The 26,695-nt window shown below is 46.0% G+C and overlaps 1 protein-coding gene across 1 annotated transcript in view; it reads right to left on the reverse strand.

Annotated features, from left to right (window-relative positions):
* Window positions 1-26,695, reverse strand: part of AGBL1 (AGBL carboxypeptidase 1) — a 356,531-nt gene that overhangs the window by 311,107 nt on the left and 18,729 nt on the right. The window contains exons 4-5 of the mRNA XM_073304655.2: window positions 13,418-13,455; window positions 1,911-2,119 (exon numbers count right to left, since the gene is read on the reverse strand). Of these exons, the coding sequence (XP_073160756.1) occupies window positions 1,911-2,119; window positions 13,418-13,455 (247 nt within the window). The remainder of the gene's footprint in view (window positions 1-1,910; window positions 2,120-13,417; window positions 13,456-26,695) is intronic.

The following is a 26,695-nucleotide window of genomic DNA, read 5'->3' on the forward strand; positions in this document are numbered from 1 at the left end:
CTGAAACAATTCTTAGTTCAGAAATCCAAAGTAGAGTTGACCTGAACTCAACTCATCTGTGCTGTAGTCTCTGCACTCCGTGTATTTGTGAGTTATTTGGTGCCAGTATAGGAAAGGTTGAGACTATAACAATATTAACTGAGAGGAAAGGCTAAGGCACAGGGACTGAGGAGATACCAGCTGAGCCAAAAAAGAAATCAGATGTGCAAATAATAAAGAAGCAGAGAGGGTGCTGCATACAACCGTCTCCTGCACACTCTTGTGGGGCAGAGAACATTTTCTCATCTCACTGCGACCTGCATGCCTCCAAGGCCTGTGAGCTCTGTCTGAGACCTCAGCCAGATTAGGCCAATAGGTCGTGTTTAAAGACGTGTTTGCGAACATGTTTTAACCAGCACATTTAAGCATGAGCATAGAAAGAGTTTAACACAACAGCTGAGTGGAGAAAAGTATTTCTGTTTCATGGAGACTTGTAATATTTCAACATTTGTTTCTATTCCGATTCAAAATGAAAATCTACATTTTTTTTTTAATTCACCACAGAAGAGACTGGAGCCCCATTTCTGGGGCAGGGTATCTGATGGGTTGCCACAGAGCAGGGGACCCAAGAAGCCCAGGCTGCTGAAGTGCCATGCGTCAGGACTCCCAAGGCTTCCAGGCTCTCGGCTTCCTGTCAGCATGCCAGATGGGCTACTGAGGATCCAAGGTGATTGAGCTGGCAGGGAAGCAGGCAGGTTTCTGTCAGAAAACTACCTGACAGGCAGCGTTCCATATGAGTCTTTCCTGGGTTCTGTTGGAACATCGTCAAAATCAAATGGTCTCAAAACATTTCTGTTTCAACACACTCATCTGTGCACACACTCATCTGTGGTTTCTAGCTGTGAGTGGGGAATTGGGCGGGATCCTCACAGGGTTGTACCTTTCCTCCAGGCGGTTGGGAGAACATCATTTGATCTCTCAGGGAGACAGTGTAAGACCAGAAATGTACCTTTTAGGGGTCAAGGAATGTGATATTTTGGACTTATTAACCTTGGTGATTCCCCTGCCAACAGATCTCCCATGGCACGTGGTAGAGAAAGCAAACTGGAACCCCCTGAAGCTGTCATTTCTGCTCCACTCCCAACCTTTGGAAGGATTAGCATTCTCACTCTTCACGGGATTCTTGGTGCGTCGTATCTTGTTTATTCACCCAAGGTGACCCAGTGTTTGCACTTTTCAGGGTGTTTCTCCCAGGCTGAGCTATCAGGAGACATTAGCTCAGAAGGCACCATGGACTGATAAAGGCTTATAAAGGCAACAAGCCATGATCGGCTGTCACAGACATTGCTCTCACACAGCTGCTTCCATTCACCACATGCATTGGGGACTTACTGTTCACAAGAGCCATTAACCTGATTGAAACCTTGCTACATCTGATCCCCTAGCCCCACCTGAAGCAGTGACCAATTCCTCAGGCCCCAGAGGAAGGACGTCCCATTAGGATGCATCTCCCATGCACCCGTGAGATGCTGCAGCGGCTCAGCCACAGGGAGAGATTGTGGAGCATCTTGGGAGATGCAAGCTAGCAAGGGAGTAGGGTCCATAGGAAGAATAGGGGCATGAGGGACCTGGAGCTACAATTCCCATGAGGCCCTGCAGAGGCGCAGACAGACGGAGATTAACATTAAAGATGAAATGTTTCAACATTTCTGAACTGATTTTTTGTTCTCTGAAAAATTTCAATGTTTTGAATTTTTGTCCTGATTCGGGACAAAAAAAAATAGTCAAAGTATCGCAATTTTCTACAGGACGGAAACTCCATTTTTCAATCAGCTCCGCTTAAAACATAAGAAGAATTCTACGTTGCAACGGCAGAACAAGCCAGAAGCAGCTGCTGAGCTGGCTCAGTCTAGTCCCCAGATTGTGTTTACCTGTGCAGTGGTGAAGAGGATCTCCAGGCCACGGGCACTGAGGAAAGTCTCCCTGGCAGATCGGATGTTGGTGATGTGTTTGAGGCAGAGCAGGAGACCCCTGCGGACATGGATGTACCTATTGGAGGCATCACAGCAGTGCCAGTCCTGGTACAGCCTGAGCAGTTCACACAGGTAGCCTCTGTTGACTGCCCGTCGGCTGTTAGACTCTGAAACCAAAGGGATATGGCTGAGTTACAAACTTCCCCCCCACACACACACACAAGTACTGACTGATGATTGTCATATATATGCACAATGCTCGCACACTCGCATGCACACACTTGCACATCCATTTGGTCTTGCGCACACAATCACAGACATGTTTGTTAGCTTGATTTTAATAATTTGCATGGGTGACCTTAATTGTTATTTGTTAAGCATAGAGCGCATGCTTGGCATAGCACTAAGCAAAGCAAAAACTAAAGACAATTCCTGCAGGGAGATGCTTGGCACGAGTGGGAGATGCTGGATTGACAGCCCTGGAGACAGAAGTATTTTATTTACACCCACTATGAATGGAGCACAGGGCAGCAGCCCTAGTTGTGGCTGCCTCCATCTGACCCACGCACCGCACCCCCTATGTTCCTCAAAATGAATATGAAAGAGGGAGGAGCCGCTGAGGAGGGAAAAAGAGAGATGCAATATGATTGGTTGGGAGAGGGTCATGTGATCCTCATACAGTAGTGTGGATCCCAAAGGAGACTGACCTACAGAGGGCAACAAAGCCAACCACTTTTCAGTCACATGACCCTGCCCCAGACAATGAGATTGTGTTGGCTACTGAAAGGTGTGATTCATGCTCACACACCCCTTTGTAATGAAAGCCATTGCACAACAGAGATTGTAAAATCACAGCCCCTTCTGCTATTTCAGGGCCGCCAACCCAATCATTAATCATCAATCAGGCTCAGAAGATCATTATTAACTTAAAAATCACGAGTGGTTTTTTTTTTTAAACAAAACTCCATGTTTGGTTTCTTTTTCTTTGCCCTATGGTTTCTGAGCCTTTTGTGTGCGATCAGGTCACATTTTCAAGCTTTACTCCAAAACCACAAAGGTTTAAAAGTTCTTTACAAAAAATGAACACTGAGATTCTCACAATCACATCTCCAAACGCTTGGTCTTTAAGACAAACAAACACCAAATATCGCAAGACTCGCAATAAAATCATGAGAGCTAACAACACTGCCATTCAACATTTCTGAAGCGCCTTTTCCCTGCATTCCTTGCCATGCCCCAGCATGTGCGAGTACAGGCATGCTCCAGGTTGTTCTTTCCCCTTTAAACCAGCCCTTGAATGAATGTATTTTTCCTGTCTGGTCCACCATGCACCCCATTCTGACACACTTCAGAAGCTGCCAGGAGCATGCTCATCGACCCACAGGGCCAGGAAGCACATGTTGGGCCCCCTGAATCCCAATTACTGTATGCAGTTTGCAAGAGAAAGCTCTTGGTATGGGTTTTCCAGGGCTAGTGGGCTCCAATCCATTGCTGTTTCATTAAACAGAGCACCAGAACCACTCACACCTGGAGTATTAAAGTCATCAGCAGAGATTTACTGGGAGAAGAGGAAGAAGGGAGCCAGAAATTAAGGAGGAGAGAGAAAGGCAGTGAGACTGGGGCCAAGGAGGTCAGCAACCAGGAGAGAATGGGAAGTCACTGGGGCAGGTGTAGGGGTTGCAGGTGAAGGGCAGACAGCAAACATCAGCCTCAGTGATGGGGAGGAGGAGGAGATGTTGGGAGGGATGGAGGAAGGACCCTGTGGCAAGTCTTCTCTATCTGTTCTTTGGAAACATCACACAGAGATCTTGCACAAAGAGGGAGGATGGGTGGGAGCAAAGAGCTCCACACAAAGTGCTGCCAATGTACTTCAATCCTGACCTGCAACCCCACTGATATACCAGTCCTGAGCTACCACATTAATCTGCTGAAGCACCTCAATCTTGAGCTGCCGTCTCTGTTATTCCACTGCACCTCAACCCAGGCCTGCAGCAGCCTCCGCTATCCTACTTCTTGGCCTCCACGCAGCTCTGACAACATATCTCATGTTTTCAGCTCTGGCAATTGTGAGTGTGTATGAGACCACAGGTGTGTTACTCCTCTGACCTTCACTCAGTATTGGTGTGCACGCGCATGCTAGAAAACTTTAATTGCTTGAGAATCCCTTATCAGTCCCAACGGTTTGATTCATGATTTCCTGTTAATCCTCCACCAGATGTCATGTTCGCTAACCTGCAGGATGACTAACCCCTCAGATCAGCCAATCTTCCTTGAAGAATTGCTTAGAGAGTTCTGCAAAACTCCATATACATGACAAGAGGCAGAGCAGAGTCAGGGAGCTTGGGGTGGAGGCAGTGTGAATCAGACTCAGGGTGGCCTCCTGCCTTGTACAGAGGCTAATGAAATCAGAATGGAGCTAGACACACACCATTTAGCACTCCAACCCATTTGTCAGGACCCATGGGGCATAGTGGCAGTGGAAAGGGCTGGGAGTGGAGCTAGTTAGAAATTTCAACCAAAGTAAAATTCCTGTAAAATATTTTTTGAAGATTTTTTTTCCCCATTTTTCAGCCAGCTCTAGCCTGGGAGTCAGGACGCCTGGCTTCTGTTCCTGACTCTGACAGTGACTCGCATGTATGGCCTTGTGCAAGTCACTTGATCGTTCTGTGCCTCAGTTTCCAATCCTCCCATTGTTCATTATGGATAAAAAGCACTACACAGTCTAAGGGCTGAGTATATTCATTATTTATTTCTCTTAGGTTTCCTGTAGCACTTATCAATGTAGCATCTAAACCAGGGATCGGCAACCTTTGGCACGTGGCACGTGCCGTTTCTCGCAGCCCCCATTGGCCTGGAGCAGCGAACCACGGCCAGTGGGAGCTGCGATCGGCCGAACCTGCAGACATATCAAGTAAACAAACCGGCCCGGCCTGCCAGAGGGCTTACCCTGGCGGGCTGCATGCCAAAGGTTGCCGATCCTCCCTGGGTCCCTGATCTAAACATTGGCATTATGAACTAATGTAGGGAAGTCTGTTCTAGAGGAAAGGAAGGTTACAGGACACCTGGTGAGGAATCAAAATGCTGTTGTCTCATTGAGACTTTCAGTTTGGTTGGCTCTCCTGGACCATCCCATCAACCTCTCCTGTTCTCTTCCCATTGGCAGGTCTCTCTCATTCTATTCTTCCATTTCAGTTTTTTAGTCAGCAAAGCAGAGAAAGAGCAAAAAAGGAGGAATGCCAAAATCTCCAGAAGGCAGGAAGGAAAACAGAAACCTCCCCACCTGTCTCTTATCTGTTGGTCTCTCCATCTACACGATGCACCTGTCTGTATATGTCTGTATTTTGGCTAAAATACAGATGGTGGGTATGAGTCACAGAGATACAAGCAGCACTGTGCACGTTTGTAGGCAGTAAGAAGTCATCTCCTGGAGTGGAATTGCATCTCCTGTGTGGTAGGTGGTAGAATGCCCTTTGCCTCTCAACCTTTCTGCTGTTGGTCCTCCACTGTGCTACAGGTTTCTACTAATATTCCGTTGCAGTCAATGGATAATGAGGACATATTTGGGCCACTCTTCTCTGCCTGGACATACCGAGTGAGTATGAAGGCACAACAGGCATGCTTTGCCTGGATGGACCCAGCACAGCTGGTACATTCATCCTGGATGTTCCACAGTGGTTAAAGACGCATCTAAAGCCAGGAGCTCACACAAAAGAAAAGTCTCCAGTTTCAAGGGAACTCTGCCTCGTTCACTGCTTGGCAGGCGGGGGACCCCAAAACAGGGTTTGAGAATAGCAGATACACATCACCAGTCAGCCATCATTATGGCCTGAGGGGGTGTTGCTGTTTCTGGGGATGCTCCTGAAGCCTCTCCTTTTCAGCCCCGCCCCCTCTGAAGCTGCACACATGGGACCACTGGAGATCACCTGGTTTATACAATCACATAACTGGATTTCAGTCAACCTGTAATATGATGAGCAAGCCACTGCTTACCAGGAAGAACAAAGAAATATTTATCTTTGTATCTAGCTATTTAAATCTCTTTGGTACTCTCTTTGTTGATCAGAATCACTCAATTAATTCATTATGCCAAGGACTTGGTTTGAAGCTAAGATGCTCTGCTAAATTAACACTGCAGTCTCCAAGAGCTTTGAAGGGGTAAACTTGTTTATCTGCAGCATCCACAAGTTCAGCCGATCGTAGCTCCCACTGGCCGCGGTTCACCGTCCCAGGCCAATGGGGGCTGCGGGAAGCAGCGCGGGCCCAGGGAACTGGATGAATTCTCCCCAAAGATGGGCCTAGTCATGCAGTGAACAATGGGATGAGCCAGATCTAGTGGGCTCAGTGGTTTCAGCAAGCAGCTGATGTGGGTTCCTTGTTAAGGTGACTCCAGGGGCAGCGAGTTATATGGGCCTGTGGTGCCCGGGCTCCAGCAATAATCAGGGCCCAGGGGCCCGGCTCCACCAATGTTTGGGGCCGGGTCTCTCCCCCGGCCCCGCCGGTCTCCCCCGAGTGTCCCCTGGTCCCCACTTGCTGCCCCGGTGCGCCTCCCCTGGGTCCCTGAGCTGCCTCAAGCCAGTGGCTGCCCACTGCAGCTCCATCCTGCATTCTGCTCTGCTGCATCAACTGCTGCTGCAGGGTCCTAGTGCCCCCCAATCACTAGGGCCAGGGCAGGCTGCCCTGACACTGCCCTTCCGCTTCAGACCTCTCTCTTTTCTGGTGGGACCCTCCACCAGCACAGGGAGACCCCCCTCTCCCCGACCTGCAGTCACCGCTCCTGCCTCACGCTGGGCAAGGGGCAGCCCCATGCCCCACCCGCAGTGAGGCTACAGTGACGGGCAGCAGCAGGGGAGCATGTGATGGCAGCCCCCCCCGACACCCACCGCAGGGGAGACAAGGGGGCTTCCTGGACCTGAGAGGGGTCCTAGGAGCACGTGCAGTGACAGTGGTGCAAGGTGTGTGTGCTGCCAGGGGGAAGAGGGGGGCCCTCCCCCGCAGCTCGCTGCTGCCATCGGGGAAAAGGCTCTGGGGAGTCCTCCTCTCTGGCCCCAGCCCCAGGGCAGCCTGCCTGCACCCCAAACTCTTCATCCCCAACTCCACCCCACCCCAGAACCCGCACTCCAGCCAGAGCCCTCACCCCCTGCACCCCAACCCTCTGCTATAGCCCTGAGCCCCTCCCACACCCCTCATCACCAGCCCCAACCAGAGCCCTCATCCCCCTGTACCCTAACCCTAACCCTCTGTCCCAGCCCTAAGCCCCCTCCTGCATCATGAACCCCTCATCCCCGGCCCCATCCCAGAGCCCTCACCCCTGCACCCCAACCCTCTGCCTGCGCCCCTCCCGCACCCCAAACCCCTCATCATCAGCCCCACCCCAGAGCCCTTATATTTTTACATTATTTTAAAAATATATATATTGGCTTACAAGGCAGGTGTGGTGGGGTGGGACTTGGACCTGTTCTGGGCACCACCAAAAATTACACAAACCTGCCACCCTTGAGTGACTCTCCACCCATCCCAGTATTCAGGGGGCAGCCATGATTCTGCCCCACAACCTGCACACCCAGCCTGCAGGATGACATTTAAAGACATGCAATGTTTATTTCGTCTCTTGGAGCAGCTGCATCCGACTGCAATGTCACTAAGGTTTCAACACCATGGCGAGAAGACAGAGGACACAAATGCATCCCACTGGTCAGGATGCGGTACACATCTCCCTCTGTGCCCAGTCCACCCAGGAGATGAGTCTGTTTCAGCTATGAGCTTTAGTTCCAGCTGTAGTGACTCATGCCTTCAGCTCTGAAGGTCCCTGTTTCAGTCCCTGATGTTGGCCAAGATGGTATCTCACACAAAGATATAGCATGACATGAGAACCCTCCACTAACTGGCCATTGTTGCATCATGAACATGTGAAGATTAAGCAAGAGCAAATCAATGCCCCACAAAACTACAGAACTATCCCCAATGGCAATTAAATCTTTAAAATTTGAAAAGGTTTAATTTTTCTCCCTTATGTTTCATTTTCTGGATGAAAGCCAAAGTGTTGAAATTCCATGAGAAATAATGTTTGCGCAAAATTTCCAATCCAGTTTTTCAGACTGAAGTGGTCTGGAGACTTCAGATAAGGATCCAGAAATTTGAAGGACTTCTCCAAACTCCATCTCTGAACTTTCTGAAGTCCACCCATCACTGGGGACACAAACACAGTCCTTCCATCAGGATAAGCATGCCTCATTTGCCAACTCATCACTAACAGAGACACAAACAAAATGATGCAACAACTCAACTCCATTATTTCATCCTTCAGGACATAATACAGATGGGCGCTGAGCTATCCATGTTGGAGTTGAAACCATCCTTCCACTCTGGGACAGTAGGTACATCTGCATTGAGAAACCTCTGAGAGAAGAACAATCTTGGGGAGTAGAAATGAAAGGGACATCCATTCCCAACCTTCCTTTCCCCCCTCACTCTACCCAGTTACACTGAATGACTATACTCTGAAGAAGAGACAAGAATACAGCCCCAAAACTGGAACTGGGATTATAAACATCCTGAAATTCAGGGGGGAAAGGGGCGGATCAAGGGTTTTGCTTCACACTGTTATAAAGGTGGGGCCATCACTTGCAAAACTGAGATCCAGCTTCTAATTTTGACCCTTCCACAAAATATGGGCAGTTCTGATGCACACCCATCCCTGACGGGCAGGCTATGAAATGTTTGCTTAATAGAACTCCCTTCTTCTCTTTCTTGGGGAACCTATGTGTCCCCTCGAGGGCACACAATCCTCATGCCTTCATGAAAGGAAGAGTGTGAGTGGTTAAATAAAGGACCAGGGAGGAAGAGGGGGGAGGACTAGGGAAGGAGAAGAATGGCTGGGAGGTAATAGGTAAGGCAAGAGGATAAGGAGAGAGGAAACCAGGAGGGGGTGGAAAGGTCATTTGCAATAACTGCTGCCTGCATCAGAGAATCCTCTTGATAAAAGAGACATACTCAGGAGGTCATCGCAGCCTGTCTCTTTAAAGTGCTCATTACAATTTCACTAGGCAAGCAATGCAGCAAGGTCTCTGTCTGTTTCCCTAGCCCTCTCCCTTCAATAATGCCTCTGAGATTGGCTCCAGCTAATTTCCTTAAAGACACGCAAGCTGCTAACACTGGGAAGTGCAGATAGTCGGGTATAACAAATATGACCAAAATTAGATTAAAATAACCTGCTGATAAACAAATTACTCACCAAAAATAAATATTGGATTAAGCACTGATGGGACCTGGGATAACTATAACAACAGCACCATCATGTGGTGCTGGGGTGAGGCAGTTGGCTTGTGTCATGGGGGTGGGGGACAAGAAGAATGTTCAGAATTACCCCGTTTAACCCTACAGTCCCAAAAAGGCAGCTGCCTGAGACTGTTTCTTTAGATTGACTATTTCTCCCACCCTCAACAAATTGCATTGAGTTACTTTATTTTTGGCATGAATTCGGCACTGACCAAAGCAAAAGATCCCACGGGATGGAGTCACTCACAGCACAGATTCCCTTCTCCCTTCCCTGCTGTTCTGCCAATGCACTCGGCATGGAGCCAGGAGGTCACAGTTCCATCTCCACCTCTCCCACTAGCTTGCATGATTATGGGCATGATACTTTGCCTCATTGTGCCTCAGTTTCTCCATCTGTACAAGAGGGCCAATAAACCACTTCACCAGGGTTGTGAGGTTTAGTTCATTAATTTTGTGAAGGGCGTTGACATACTCAATCGCAAGTCCTTACAGAAGAATTACTGATGCTCTCCTGACACTCAGCCTCCCAACTATGGTTATTTGCTAACAGCCAACAACATGCTTAGCCCATCGCAGGCCCAAATAAAAGAAGGGCCCTGCCCTGCAGAGCTTACCGTCCAGAAGGTAGACAGTTAGAGAAGATGCATGGGAACAAAAGAGGAAGGAGCCAATACAGGATTTGTGTTTGCTTATTCTGTTTGTGGACACGACAGAGATAGTGAATCATTAGGATGCATCAGAATGAGAAGACAGTGGGAGCCTGGCACACAGTGGTTAGGAGGTCATTCTGGGCACAAGGGAGCTGCTCAGAAGAAAGCATGAAGGCAGGTATGGGAGAAGGAAATGAAGGGGATGTCAAGACTAGAGTCACGGGTAGAGAGAAAGACATGCTAAGAAATAAGATCTAAGGTGCAGGCCAGGGTGGAGCAGTGCAGCGGCTGGTGGCAAAGGCAAGACATTTAAAGTCAATGCAGTGAGCAAGGGAAGCCAGTGAGGAGATGCCAGTGTTGCCAACTCTCATGATTTTACCATAAGTCTTGCAGTATTTGGTATTTCCCTTAAAGCCCCAGCTCCTGGAGTCAGGTGATTATAGAAGAATCTCAGCTTTCATATTAAAAAAAAGTAAATGTGTATCCTCAGGGTTGCAGAGTAACATATGAAAATGAGCCTTGAGTGCAGCCTAAAGGCTTAAAAACCAAAAGGCAAATTAAAATTACACACTTTTTGGTATGTTTGACGTTATGATTTTTAAGCCAATCTCATGGTTTTCAGGGGCCTTACTGGTGATTTTTTGAATGTTTGACATTGGCAATACCGAGATTCCAAGTGCAGAGTGAGATGGTCTGATTGTCAGGCGAGAAAAATCTATTTTGTATAAGTAATCTACAATCCTAATTATGAAAGGATATAGTCGTTATTGCAGCATTAGAAGTGACACACGCTTCTGAGCCTACATTAATAGTCATCCAAATGTCTATAATTCCTTTCCATTCACATTTTCAAGAAGAAAAGCACCTGGCTCTCTCTGGCCATGTTTCGGGGCTGCAGGCTTTTTTCCCCCAGCTGTGGGTGAAGCACCAATTTCAAGAAACACACATTTGCTGCCTGAGCAGGATCCTTTACTGGAGCCCTAGGCAGGTTTGAGCAGGGATATGGCTATAAAAATAACAAGCAGAATGGCCTCACCTCCAAAATCCCTCAAGCTGAGGGTGTCCCTTTGCAAATACCTTGGAGAAACATGGTCATGTTCATGAGGCATGTGAGGGGGACCATGTGCTGCAGGAGAGATGGTAATGATCAATGATCTCCATACCTGTGAGCAGGTGTTCCCCACGAGATATCCCAGCAGCCATTTCACTGGCAAACCTGGTACTTTCACTTCTAAGATAGTTACCAGTCAAGATAGTTTCCCAGCTCCAGACAGACTGGTAATGTCCTGATATTCTGCTGCCTTCTGTGGCTCACAGACAGATCCTGCTCCCTCAGCTACTTCCCCAATAGCTCCCCAGTATTAAACAGCTGCAGGTGAGCAGTTCCCATCAGTGTCTGTTTGGACAGAGAGAGGTGAGATTTCAGCCACAGATCAAAGCTTACAGGTAGCCCTTTGCTCAGAGCTGGCCAAAGTATCAGTGCAGACTAGAGGAAGCCTGAGAGGCAGGGAGATTATCACCATGAAAACATTAGGAAGAGGCACTGCCATCTTCCTGCTCCTGTTAAAACTATAGGGGATTCTTTCTCCTTCTGACTTCCTGCCAAAAGCAGGAGAAGGGCTCCTGGCCTAAGAGATCCTTGCAAAGATGATCTGTGTAGCCAGAGGCAGAGAATCACTCCAGCTGGAGACACTGAGTGCAACCCTGAAGGTGGACCACCAAGAATGGATGCATTCTTGACCTCTCTGTTTTCTGGGTGATCTCATCCTCATGCCCAGCAAGATCAAGTCCCAGTGCAGCAGCACAAGCAGGTCACTTTTGAAGGCCTTAGTGAGGCTCAGAATAACCGATGTGCTCATACACACCCCGATTTCATCGTTGCAGCTAGCACCAGGGTTTCCATCTCCCGTCCAGCTCAAAGCCCACAGCTTTCACATCTGTGAGGTCCACCACGTTTGATTTCAGCCTGTGTCTTCACAAGCAATTCTCACATACAACAGTGCCTAATGCTTGTAGACATTTACTTTCTTCTAGTAGCCTCCAAAGACACTAAGAGTGAGGAGAAACCAAAATCATGGTCTAGACCAGTGACCTCCAACTGTGGACCACTGATGAACCACAGAGCCGCTGGTGGTGGTTTGGGCAGAGCTAGCTGATCACATGGTGCTGGCTCAGCCTCCTTAGTTCCAGTTATATCACATTTTTTTAAAAACAGCTAAAACTCTACCACTTACTTTCCTAATGTCACTTTTCCACTAAGTGGTTGCTGTAGTTACCACATCAACGTTGTGCAATCGCAAATAGGGTGGGAGCTTGCGCTGGAACAGGAAGCCTGGTCCCATCAACACCACTGAGACAGCAGAGTCTCCCTTCACAGCCCCAGATGCTGACCATCAAGCAGGAGTGCCGCAGAAAGGCTTGTGTTGCCAACTGAGCTTTCCACGCTCCCTGCAGCTCCCCTCCTCTCCGTGAATTCCTCCTTCTCTAAATGCTAATTTTGCTTGTAAGTTGAAGGCAGCTCTGGAGTGGCCCCATCACCCCCTTATTAAGATTTAGTATCTGAACCAGAAGGTGTTTCCTCGTTGCAATAACGTGACTTTTAAATCTAGGCAGCAAGGTTAATACCAGAGCATTATTTGAGAATTCATCACTTGAGCCGGTGCGACTCAGACATGATCCCATTGCAGCATGCTCATTTAAGTACTGCTTCCAGGCCTACAATTTTTCACAAATGCATTTATTCCTAATGCTCACAAAAAGGACAAAGAAGAGAAAGAGTAAAGGGGACGGGGAGGAGGGGGAAGAGAGAGAGAACAATACACCATTGTGATTTATTGGAGAGGAGATTGTCTGCAATAGTAGAGCACTCTTTCTTAATCAAAGCTTTATTAAATCCTGGTAATAAAAAGCTAAGTGTTTTTGGATGAGATAAAGGCAGAAAAGGGTAACACATTCACTTCAGGAACATTCAGGCCAGGAGTACATACAAGGGGACCCAAGCTAAAAGAGCCCTAACCCCCACGGACCAGACACTGCCAGTGTTAGATACTCCCTGCCAGAGCTTGGCTACACCAAGGCAATCTCTAAGTACCAGGGCTAGCTTTAAGATCTGCAAGGCTTCAAGCACAAGTGGAGACCTGAGATGCTAGCAGGGGGAGAATAAAGTAAAAGTGGTGTCATTATGACAGTCTGCAGAATTCTTCTAAGCTCGTCCCAAAAAAATCAGAACAAGTTGCCATCCTAGTCATTTCACTTAAGGAGCTTGCACCCTTATGTCTAGGTTATGATTTCCCACCTGCATCATCATAGAGACACAGGGGGAAACATGGCAAGACATACAATAAATGCTACATATTGTCCCCTCCCATTTCTCAACACAGATTGCTTTGGTCTATTGCATTTCAGAGCTCTGTGTGTGTGTGTGTGTGGTGTGGGTACTTTGAGTTGGAGAAGAAAGTATCCATTCCTAATGGGACATGTCTATCTACGTGCACAGCACAGACAGGTAGGTCAGTAAGAATATAAAGAGAAGGCGCTTACTTGATTTCAGCAAAGCTGCTAGTACCTCAGTGGCAGCCCTGGAGGAAGAAAAACAATGGAGAAATAGTGTCAATTTCTTCAATAATTTTTTTTAACCTTGGTCTTCCAGTCTCTGGGTCAGATCTCCAGTTGTTACAAATTGGCAGGACCTCACTCACATTGATGGAGCTGAGGATCAGGCTCTCTGTGTTTGATTCAGTTATCCAACAAGACCAGCATTAGCTCTCTAGCCTCAACATTACATTAATCTGTACTGACCATTAAAAATAAACAAACACCCACCTATCAAAAGAAATGAGACAAGTCTTCAGTCTTTGAACTGTTTCCCTTGAGCCCTCTGTCTGCATCACTGACTCAGAACAAATCCAGACCAGACACGGGGATATATTTCTGCCACCTGGGTCATCAGACACATGTACATCATAAGATGTGTCAGCTCCAGGGTTCTGGCCAAATTCCAACTCAAGACATTTCATTTTGCTAAACTAAACATTCCCCCCTCTGGCGTCAATTTAAAAAGAAAAACGGCCTCTCCCTTTATCATTATCAATCACTAGTATTACAGTAGCCACAGCTAAGATCAGGGCCCCATGGTGGTAGGTGGTGAAAAAACATATATTAAGAGAACCCCTGCCCCAAAGTGTTTACAATCTAGATAGACAAAGTAGGTGGATGTGAAGTGACTTGCTCAAGGCTACACAGCTCAATCTGTGGCAGAGCTGGGACTAGAACCCAGGCCCTCCTGTGTCCCAGATGAGTGCCCTATCCACTAGACAACACTGCCTCTCGATTCTTTCCCCGATTGAAATTGTGTAACTTTGCTGTAGCAGAACAGCTGCTGCGTCTCACCCAGAGACAGCTGTATTTCAGTGGGTGAGCAATCCCACACAGCTCAGGATTCTATAGGCAACAGATACAAAATTGTAACAAAATATACTTGTAAAACCGAGAACTTTGACAAAGGGCCTTTTACACTCTGACAGTGGCTGAGGGCTCTTGACACTGACCTTTATGCCTCACTAGGCGCCAACCGTGAAACTGCATGCTCAGATGTGTGTTTTTTCCCAGCTAAATAAATACAGGCAGAAGGGGGAGATGGAGTGAGACACTCCTGATTTTCCCCTTTAACTGTGTCCTTCTTCTTAGGGAAACAATGAAATACACACACATACAGTCACTGCACAAAGGGCTAAGTGTGCCAATGTAGTCAAACCAAGCTCCCTGCAACTGTCCCAAACCCACATGGGGAGTGCATGAAAACATCCATCAGTCCTCTCATGTCCCCACATCTCTGCCCTGTCTCTGACCTTCCATCACTGCCGAAGCTCCCAGCTGCTAGCCTTTGACAGCTCTATAATTCAAAAGAACGAACGGGTCATTTCACCTAAGAGTGTCACTGATAGGAGAGCAATCACGTGCTAGATTCAAGATGCAGAGATGCCACAATGGACTAAACTTCTATCAGAGTTTACCCTCCACTGGGAAACCCAAATCCCACCCACTCCTTACCCTCCCCTGTCCTGATTGCTGTCTCTTCTTCCTAGCAATGACTTTGGCTTGCCTTCACTAAAACAAAACCTTACCAACATGCACTGGCTCTGCTCACAGGGAAATACCAACTAATGCGTTCCACTGGCTCTTGCTGGGCTGACAGTGCTTTAGGAGAAGGGAGAAAGCGAGTAGTTAAGGAGTCTCAGGTTCAGAACCAGATGCGCTTCAGTGTCCAGGTGAGCTATGTGAGAGGTTGAACAATGCACTGACCCAGCAGGCTGCCAAGTCAAAGCTGGTGAGTGGGTCTGTTTTTAAACAGGAGCTGGATCAATTTGTGCCCACTCTGAAAACCACAGTAAGGACAATCAAATGCTTCAGTATGTCACCCATTTCATATTGCGATGACATGGCTGGTGGGTATATGCACCTCTGCTCTCAAATGTATGGAATCAGAGCTGCTTCTCTGTGTAGCATAGGCCCCATACAGCTAGCAGCAGAAGAGATTCTCCTATATCAGCCTATGCTTTTGGAGCAGGAGGACTAGAGCTCCAGCCCCACTGTTGCCAAGAAGTTCCGGTGCCGACAGCATCTCGGATAACTACATCTACAAGGCCCTTCATGCCCACAGATTCATTACAATATAATCTCTTTATAAACAAATCCCCAAATAAATCATATTAACTTCCACACTGAGCCAATTATCATCCTGCAGCAGAAAATAAATATTTTATTTTCATCAAACGACTATTTATCGTGTGTCCACTCAACAGCTGAGAAGATGAAAGCTTCCAGAGCCGACTCCTGCCAGCACCTAATGTTCCAGGCCAACCTCTCTTACAAACCTACCTATGTGAAAATTAATCTGTCAGACACACCAACAGCAAACAGGGCAAAAAAAAAAAAAGCCAACATGGTAGCATTTCTGCAACTAAAGTCTCACCAATTAAAAAGCAGGAAAGTCATCATCACTTCTGCAGGAATTAGACAGCAGCCAGGCAGCTGATGGAAGGTGTTCAGTGTGACATGCAACCATTCAGTGTGTTAGACTGCCACCTGTTGGAATGGGCTATACTGCTCACACCGATTACCTAGCCTTTCCCCCAAGTTTTCAAGTAGGGACCAGGGAAACAACTTCCAAGCAAATCTCAGCCCAGCTCAAACCGTCATCCAGAACTCAGATCCAAATATGAGTCATGACTGGGGTTTGATATTATGTGTATGCATGTATTGTGCACTGGCCTCTGCATTTCCTGGGTGATTCCTGAACCAGACGCCAAAACCCCGAATATCATGAGAAAAGCTGTACCCACAGTGTTTCTGGCTCCATCTGGCAGACCTAAGAGGTCGGGACAGTTCCAATAGGCATTGGATGCACTTATGCACTTTTGGGGGCTTATCTAAAATGAAGCATCGAACATTCACAAGGAACCTCCACAGATCTATGACACTGCTATGTCAGAGTCAGAGACAGCCAATCTCCCCTCTGCCACAGAGGCAGCAGGGACTCGTTTTGCACACTTTTCTGGGCAGTAAATCACCATCTAAACCCAGACCTCACTTGGGCCCAAAGCCCAGTACCTCCCACTAATAGGAACCATCACATTCCACAGAGGATCACCTACTTCTGGGAGGACTTCACAAGCCAATTAGTGTAACCAGCTGAAGGCAGAGCCACAAACACAGTGTGCACCCTCCCCCGAAGAAGCAAGCCCTTTCCCACCAGAAGAAACCCTGGAAGTACCGACAGCCATCTGACCACGTCCCTCCTGGGTGGTAAAAGAGAGTAGAGGGGCTTTGACTAACACAAATTGTCAGCACCTACCTAAGCCAGGCAATACTGAAATCTATCACTCAGTGCCGGAGACTTGCAAACTGCCAAACGCTGTCTGACCTCCCTTTTCCAAGTAAAGCTAATCAAAAAGCTAGTGAGTGCCCAGCACTGTTTGAAAGTCAGGCCCCTTCACCACACGTCAAGTTGAACACCTCAAATCACGAGTCATTTTTGACAACCGAGGCCCATGTTTCTTTGCCCGTGTGCCTGCTCTATGGCAATTAATCCCTCACGGCACTGGCCACAGAAGTCAAATCTGAGACCTTTCTCCAAATGTAGCAAAAAATTACTTCTGCACTGATATAGAGGACACCTTCGTATTCAATAATCCAGGAGGAGTTCCCATCTCACGATCACCAGAATAAATATTTGTATGTTGTATCCCTTCCAGTGGTGCACATAGAATCCATTTCTTACCTGGCCGGTACTGCTGATCCCTTCCCCTCCCTGTGTCTCTCCTGCCTATTTAGAATGTTAGCTCCCTCTTCAGGGCAGGGAATGTCTCTTACTACATGTCTGTACTGTGACTATTGCTCTCCTTTTAGCTAAGGTGCTTGTAGGACCGCCATCACAGTAGCATCTAGTTCCTCACAATATTTTATGCATTTATCCTTCCAATACCTTTATGGGGCAGGGCAGTTCTACTTTCCCTGTTTTATACATAGTCTCTCTACACCTCAGTTGCCTAAGTGACTTACCCAAGGTCACTGAGGAAGTCTGTGGCAGAGCAGGGATTTGACTCTGTGTCTCCTGAGTCCCAGGCTGGCAACCTAAGCAGGCCCGAACTCAGCTGGTGCCTGTTTATGTGTGTGTGTGTGTGTGAATGTAATTATACTTAAGCAGAATGAAGCTTGCCATTTTCCATTCTGAAAAAACCACAATCTATCAAAAGGATTTTAGAAAATGAAATATATAGTCTGTTGTGCGTCGTATAGCGTGTATTTTACAGGTACTCCATATAGGGTCAGACATTTTAAATTTAGGTGCAACACAAGCAAAGTAAAGAAAAGACATTTGGAAAATAAAGATATTGGGCCAGATCCTCAGCTGGTGTTATTCAGCTCAGATAAATTGAAGTCAATGGAGCTACATTGATTTATGCTAGTGGAGGATCAAGTCCAGTATTTCCCATGAGAATGTAAACCAGTAAAAGAGAGAGTGTCTTTGAGTTGATGCCTGGCAAAGTCTCCCCAGAATATAATCAATATCTGGGGCTATGAACAAATTCAAACACCCAAAACATTCTAAGGGGAAAGAAAGAAACACAACCGAAAGTCATATAGGGGAGGGAAGGACATTCAGTGAGGGATAGGCAAGAAGACTGATACACTGACAGAACTTTAGCAAGCAAGACAACCGGTGTTGGTACGACACAGTCACCTAGTAACACCATATGGTAAACCAACAGCCCCTTTTCTGGCATCAGAAGAAATAATGAGATGAAGAACCTGGGACAAGGGAAATGAAAGGATAATGAAAAATAAACCGTGCATGAGCGAGAGAACAAAAAAGACACGAACAGGAGGGAAAGGCTGTAAAGCTCAGGAAAGATGAAGCCGTGAGCACATGCTACACCAGAGAACTTGATAGCGTGCCCAGTGCAAAACTTTACATTTGTCTCAGGAAAGAACAGATTTAAAAAAAAAAAAAAAAAAGCCTTACAGACCTGTCCAGATGTTGCCGACTGATTATCTGCTCTTTGCAGCAATAAATCACTAAGATCATACACTGGATTTTAAAAAACAACCCTCTCAAAGGGGTTCATTTATACCTTTCAGTAAAAAATGTATAACTAAAGTTGCCCTATCTTAAAAGACATAATAATAAATGCTGCGCTGTAACAAAAAACCCCTCAATGGCTTCAGAGACAGCCACTCTGAAGAATAAAGGGCTTTGAAGTGCTTCCAAATCAGCAGGGTTGATAACTGGGCATGAGCACAACTTAACCAGATAGACAAATGCTTCTTGCAAATTCAGTGTAGGAACCATAAACAACAACCAAGAAAGAATGCCACTGTTCTGTGTGCCAAATAAAAATTGGATTATCCAGCACAACTGGGCACCCCAGACGATGAATAATAAGAAAAGAAGTTTTATTTCTAGGTCACCCATGCAGATCCAGGCCACTGCATTGCCTGCATCCATCACTAACTGACGGTGTGACTTTGGGCAAGCTGTTGATTAATTCTGTGCCTCAGTCCCTCTATCTTTAAAATAGAGATAATTCATCTGTGCTTCATACTAGTGTCATAGGTATGAAACAAACCCCTTTTAGTGCTTCTTGAGCACAACCTTGACTACCTGCACCTCACTCTGGGTGGAACCACATGGTCCACCCTCTCTTAACCTGACTTTCTGGGCCGCAGCTCCCTTGTTCACCAACTGTATTAATGCCACAGGCCCAGCTTGGTTTGGCATCTGTAAGGCCTTTCACTCTGGCAATCTGTGACCAGCGTAGGGTTGCCAACTTTGGCTGGATGAATTCCTGGAGATACCATCACATGACATAATCTTTAATTAAAAATTAATCTTTCAATCCTGGAGGGTTGGCCTAGACCAACGAGGTGGTTAAAGTGACACAGCAACCGCTTCTTCAAAACAAAGTGTTATGTATTCATGTGTGGGAAGCACACAGAGGGAAGAGTAAACAAAAATAACAATAAAGGTCTACATGCATATTTGCCTCTACCCAATCCTTAAACTTTCCTTGCAAGCTTTGCTACATTTCAGTTACCTCCATCTCTGGGTTGTGAGAAGCAGAGCCCCCTGCTGCTGTTTCTGCCTCTCTGTCTCCTTGCCAGCCCGCCAGCTTTTTGCTTTTGCTGACACTCTGACCACTCTCTCAACTTCCACCTTTTTTTAGGCCCAGGTTCCTCTAGTGTTTGATATCCTCCTTTTGATCCTAGGCTTAAGCCTTGATAAGAAACCATTCTGAGCCTGAGTGAAGCCAGGTAGGGTATTCCCCAATAAACAGCTTCCCCATTGTTTTCTCAAGGACTCTTATCTGTGTCATTGTTTTATCATTCCTGTTTGGCTCCCTTAATATCACCTTTTGATCTAACTCCATAGCAAGTAACCCATCATAACCAAACACCGAAGGATTAAACAGATGTTTGTACAGCACTTTGAAAATGAAAAGTGAAACTATGTGAAGGCTATTTGATGGCATGGGTGAAATGAGTTGAAAGTTCATAGCCCAGTTCCACTGGGTAGGTGTCCAAATCTCAAAACAACCTTAAAACTGCTCCAAGACAGCAGGGAAGCCAAAGATTGGATAGGCAGGGAACGAACCAAGAGATCTGTGCAAATCCAACTCCTACAGCTTTAATCACCCACCTGTCCACCTCTCCCATGGGCGTCTTTGCGCTTTTTCCATGCTTACACATGGGACACCTACCTCAAACTAGTGCATAAAGCCTCTATCCTTTAGTTGGTCAAATGCCTCTTCTAGACTCCCTTCTGCCATGATGCCTAGAGAAGACCTCACACTGACAATGGCTAAGTAGAGCGCTAATGGAGATTCCTAGGATTTATTGAAAGAAAATAAAGGTGATTGGGAACCATGAGGTTCTGCACATAGCTAGCGTATAGCGTGATCTTATCATGGCCCCCCTCCTGTTCTCCCCCTCCCCATTCCTATTGCTCATTACACAAAGACAAGATGCAACAAGTGAGTGTAGATTGCAAGCTCTTTGGGCAGGGACCAGCCCCGTCATGTGTGTTTATACAGCACCTAGCACAATGAGGGTCCTGATCCTGATTGGGCCCTTTGGGTGCTGCTACAAACAATCATCTGGCTCGAAGCACATTTCCCGGAGAAGTGAAGGGAATAAACTACACTCAAGCTATACATATTGTCAGGCTGTATTTTATTGTCAACCCGAGGGACTCATGCTTCACTCTCAGGATTTATATAGTCAGCAAAGCATCCTGCTAAAAATACAGTTTCACAGTTAAGGGTCATTTAGATACATGGCGCTTAGCTTCAAGGGTCACTTAGACACCATGGCGACAGGTGCTTTGTACAAGAGGTAGATCTCATCTGAGATAAATGCCTTGAATAATCATTTCCTTGGTGGCCCAACAATACTGAGCATAAATGTGCAGGCACTTGCATAGAGATTTGGTTTAAAGATTGAAAAACAGTGATTTATGGATCCTGGAAATGTGGTTGGGCAAGGCCACAGCTGCTGTTGGCATTTTCATGCCAATGCTAGTCCAAGACTGACACATAAATACCCATCATCATGAGCTCTTTAATTCCAGCCTGCTTACAGTTTGCAATAACCCCCTCGACATCAGCAGGTGGCGCTCCAGCTGTTCTGCACAGATGTGGGTTTGGTGGAATGCCGAAGGATGGCAAAGATGCCCTGAACATTAATTTCTCTTCACACTCTACCCACAAGTTCTTCGCTAATGTTTGCTTCAGTTCCAGCTACCAGGATTTTTTTTTAAAGGGAGCTCTATATTTCATCCAAAAAAATCACATCTTTTCTGTGACTCTAGCCATTCTGCTGGATGTAATTAGCGAGCAAGAGATCCCACATACAAATAAGTGATACAGAAATTAAGCCTATTTAAAGAATATTTCTCTGAAGCTTTATGGGTTTCTATGGGTTTTAACAATCAAAGAGAAAAGGATGAAGACAGAAGATAGATGGAGGCCAAGTCACTGTTAACAGCACAAAGCACCCATTACTGCTGAAAATATACTGGGCCCCTGCCCTTTTACTGCCTTCAGCGGACATCAACCCTGATTCTTCTCTCACTTGTACCATGGTGAATTAAAGTCACAAAAGTGTTTTCTAAAAGATATTCCCTGGCTCAAGCAGCAGTTATGGGCGTGATGCAGATGTCACTAAGAGAGGATCTCTGTCCCGTGCGATGCAGGAGTTCTGACTAGATAATCATAACTGATCCTTCTGGCCATAAACCTATGAACTACACCAGTGTAAAACCAATGCCAGAGAAGAATGAGACCCAGAAAGCAGGGATTAAACTGATGCTCATTCTCTCTCATCCCCCATGCCTCCCAATATAAATCCTGCCTCTCGCCCACCCCTCATTGGGGTATTTGTTGGTGCCGCAATAAGTTTGTTTTTGGCAGAAAAGAAGAATCACTGGGCTTTACAAAGGGCTGCTGCAAAGAGTCCCAGCTCAGGCACCTCTCTCTGTCTCTTTCATAGCCACATAATCCAACTACACCTGTATGCGTGATACAAAGCATGAGGGAATCAGGTGGTCTCTGAGCCATCCAGTCCCTTAGCCCCCAGAATACATCTCTCATCAGAGGAGGGGCTGATTTTACTCATTGCCGAGGACATACATTTTGATTCATGTTCAAACAAAGCACCAGTGGCTCTTTTTCAGGGCAGCGCATAGGTAGCACCACCTCCAAAGGCTGAAATCAGGTCCCAGAAAGATATTTTCCATTCTTATCAATTCCCTCTCTGGGGTCAGATGTCACCAGTATGGCTGAGGCAGGCTGTGACAGCTTGTCACTCAGATCAAGATGAAAGGGCTGGAAGGATCACAATCAAATAGAATTTTTAACAGATTAATTACCCACAGCAGCTTCAGTATGACCATGTGAGAACCCAAAGGGCATGCATGGAGAGGCTGAGAGAGAGGCATTGATGTTATCCCTGATAGACCTATAAAGGCGGGGAACAGGAATGCTCTTCTTAGGTTGGTGTGTTAACATATTATCATAGAACCATATGCAAACAAAGCCAGTGCAGCACATTGGCATAACGTGGGCCCAAATCATCCAATAGGTGATTAAAATGTGTCAATCAAAGGGGTTCAATCTGTCCCTTTCCCCCTGGAGACCCGCCTTTCAATCCCATTTAAGTCACCAGTGGAAATGAGTCTGGTGGTCTCTTAGCCAAGTCCTTAGCTGATACATATTCACATCACATCAGTTTACTAGGACTGGCAGCCTGTGCTCAAGAGGAGCCTTCCCTCCCCTCCCGTACTGGCAGACACATCAAAAATGTTTTACTGCACATCAAGACTGAGGTGAATCAGCAAAGTGGGGGGGGGAGGGAAGAAGAGATCCAGCCCCACTTGTGCCTGCATTATGCTTACTTCTAGCCAGATCTCTGACTCACACTTTTATGAGGACTAAACCCACTCAAAGCAATACAAGAAAAGCGGACAACTCATTTGCCAAGTAAAACCAGTATAGTGTGTCACTGACTCAGCTGAAGAGCATGGCTTAGAGACCTATGCCAAATCCCTGTAACCACAGGTTCAAATCTTGGTAGAGACGGACTCAGCCTTCTGAGGAGGATAAATTGATTTCCGGGCACTTTGCAACATTGGAGCCTTTCAGAGGTACCCTTAAAAGACAAAGTGCTCTCTGAGGGTATCTAGAGCCTGGCACTTAAAACCAGCCACCCAAACTGCACTCAAAGTTTTGCCCACAACTAATTGCAAATGCATAGTTTTGGGGGTGCGGTTAATTGTGGGCAAAATGATAGCAACTAGATGTCCAACTACATCTAGCTGTGCCAGCAAGCCAGGTAACAGGGCTTCTAACTGTCATTATTTATGCCATGTTGTTGTAGGCATGTAGGTCGCAGGATATTACAGAGACAAGGTGGGTGAGACAACATCTTTTATTGGGCCAACTGCTGTTGATGAAAGAAACAAGCTTTTGAGCTTACACAGAGCTCTTCTTCGGGTCTGGGAAATGTATTCAGAGTGTCACAGCTAAATACAAGGTGGAACAGATTGTTCAGCATAAGTATTTAATACATATTTCAATGGACCATTCAAAGTGAAGTGGCTCATTAACACCGCTCCAGTAATAGGGGGGAAAGGAAGGAAGGGAGGGAGGGGAAAGCAGCGGGGGGGAAGGGGAGTTAATGGGTTACAGATTGTTGTAATAAGCCATAAATCCAGCGTCTCTGTTCAGTCCATGATTTTTAGTGTCTAGCAAAGTTATGAATTTAAGCTCCCAGGCATTAATGCCCCAATAACAACTAAATGGGTGAAACTAGACAATGATTATGCTCTCGAATGAACTCACACAGGAAAATGATAAAAGAGTGTCAGGGTTCCTTCCCCACTCTGACCACTAGGGTACAGATGTGGGGACCTGCATGAAAGACCCCCCTAAGTTTATTCTTACCAGCTTAAGTTAAAAACTTCCCCAAGGTACAAACTTTGCCTTGGTCTTGAACTGTATGCTGCCACCACCAAGCGTTTTAAACAAAGAACAGGGAAAGAGACCACTTGGAGACATCTTTTCCCAAAATATCCCCCCAAGCCCTACACCCCCTTTCCTGGGGAAGGCTGGATAATAATCCTCACCAATTTGTACAGGTGAACACAGACCCAAACCCTTGGATCTTAAGAACAATGAAAAATCAATCAGGTTCTTAAAAGAATAATTTTAATTAAAGAAAAGGTAAAAGAATCACCTCTGTAAAATCAGGATGGTAAATACTTTACAGGGTATTCAGATTCAAAACACAGAGGATCCCTTTCTGGGCAAAACCTTAAAGTTACAGAAAACAGGAATAAACCTCCCTCTTAACACAGGGAAAATTCACATAAAACAAAAGACAAACTAATCCGCCTTGCCTGTCTTACCTATACTGGTTGCAATATTGGAGACTTGGATTAGGATGGGTTGAAGAAGATGGGTTTCTGTCTGGCCTCTCTCAGTCCCAAGAGCGAATAAAAACATAAACAAAGAGCACAAACAAAAGCCTTTCCTCCCCACCCCAAGATTTGAAAGTATCTTGTTCCCTTATTGGTCCTTTGGGTCAAGTGCCAGCCAGGTTCGCTGAGCTTCTTAACCCTTTACAGGTAACAGGATGTTGCCTCTGGCCAAGAGGGATTTTATAGCACTCTATACAGAAAGGTGGTTACCCTTCCCTTTATATTTATGACAAAGACAGAAACACCACATCACCTGTGGGTGAACACTTTTTGCAAAGGGATTGCTCTAGATCTGACCTATCAGTCCTCATCCACAAACGAAACCTGAACAGCGCTTTCAAAAGATGAGTCTGGGAGCGTAAATTCATAACTTTTCTAGACACTAAAAGTCATTGACTGAGTAGAGACACTGGATTTATGGCTTAATAAAACAATCTATAATCCACAAACAACCCCCTCCAACTGCCTCCCGCCCATGACAGGTGGGGTGTTAACGGGTTACTTTACCTTGGATGATCCCTTGAAATGTGTGTTAAATACTTATGCTAAACAATCTGTTCCACCTTGTATTTAGCTGTGACACTCTGAATACATTTCCCAGACCCGAAGACAAGCTCTATGTAAGCTTGAAAGCTTGTCTCTCTCCCCAACAGAAGTTAGTCCAACAAAAGATATTACCTCACCCACCTTATTTATGCCCACAGTTATTTGTGAGTACAAAATGGGAGGCAGGTTTCAACGTAATAAGGTTCATAGCCAAAGCTCTCCTTCTCTTTCTACAGCATAACTCATTGGCTAGCACTCTCAAACCCAGAGATGGCAGCATTTCCAAGGCACGATATGTTGGTAAAGTACTTCAGGATGCTCTAAAAGATGTAAAATATTATTCACTAAAAAGTATCCTTTACTGGATGTTAACAAGGCTGCAGTGATGGATGGGAGATATGGCTTTCATTTCAGTCATTCCTGAAATGTATGTTTAAAGAGAAATTTAAAAAATTTAAAAATCTTTAAAAATTAACAGATATGAAAAGAATTAGATATGTGAAGATGCAACACTGAGATGGGGTTGGGCATACAGCACTGGGCCCTGGGCCCCTGGAAATGGAGTTAACTTGTGTTAGCCTTTCTTTGAAGACACTCTGGCTGTCTCAAAAGAAAGAAAAAGACGACTGATTGATACTGGAACTGGACGGGAAAAAAGTTTGTTCTTTTTAATCTAATGGAATCATGAAAAAAATGTTGCCATTTTACTAGTCTCAGATACATCAGTTTAATAGCTTTGTGCAGCATTTCACTTTCCCCTCTGGTTCTGTTCAGATGAAGCCCATCTATAAAGTACAGCCAAAGGAAAGCGTTCAAGATAATGATTTAAAGAGGAGAACTAGCTTGCAGGCCCTTCTAGAACACACCACTGCAGCTAGAGGTCATATGCAAACACGGCTAACAGAGGGTATGTCTCAGGAATGAAGGGTTGTTCGTCACTCTGAAATATTCGTAACTCTGAACAAAACACTGTGGTTCTTCTTTCAGAAGTTTGCAGCTAAACAGTGACTTAATACCGCTTCGAAACTTTACTATGCAGAAGAAAAATGCTGCTTACCCTTTATTTTTAGTAGTAGTTTATGTTTAACACAGCACTCCCTGTCCTGTAACATATTTGCTTTTATTTATTTACTTATTTTTGTCTCTGTTGCTGCCTGATTGTGTACTTCTGGTTCCAAATGGGGTGTGTGTTTGACTGGTCAGTTTGTAATTTCGGTGTTCATAACTCTGAGATTCCATTGTACTACAATTAAAAGCCCACAGCTAGCCGGTGCCAGGTGACTTGGGCTAATGGGCTGTTTAATTGCAGTGTAGTACACCTTCGGGCTCAAGCTGCAGCCTGAGCTCTGGGACCCTTCCACTGCTGAGGATCCTAGAGCCCGAGCTCCAGCCCGAGCTCCAGCCCAAACATCTACACCACAAAAACAGCCCCACAACCTGAGCCCGAGCCAGCTGGCCACAGGTTTTTAATAGCAGTATAGACATACTCAGTCATACTCATACTCACTTTCCCTGTACTGCATGAAGAAATACATGTGTGTAAACAAGCAGTAATGCCACGTGATGCAATCGTCCAGTTTACACACTTCAACCCTGAATTTCTGAGTGGGCACTGGAGTCCAACTGTGCAGGTCCAACTGGGGCATTAGGGCCGCAGTTTGACTCTGTAAAAGCCTCCAAATCACTGTTTAACTGCAAGTGGGCCAAATGCATTGGCTGCAGCTGGTAACAATGAA

Source organism: Lepidochelys kempii, chromosome 10, assembly GCF_965140285.1.
Source record: "Lepidochelys kempii isolate rLepKem1 chromosome 10, rLepKem1.hap1, whole genome shotgun sequence".
Classification (NCBI taxonomy): domain Eukaryota; kingdom Metazoa; phylum Chordata; order Testudines; family Cheloniidae; genus Lepidochelys; species Lepidochelys kempii.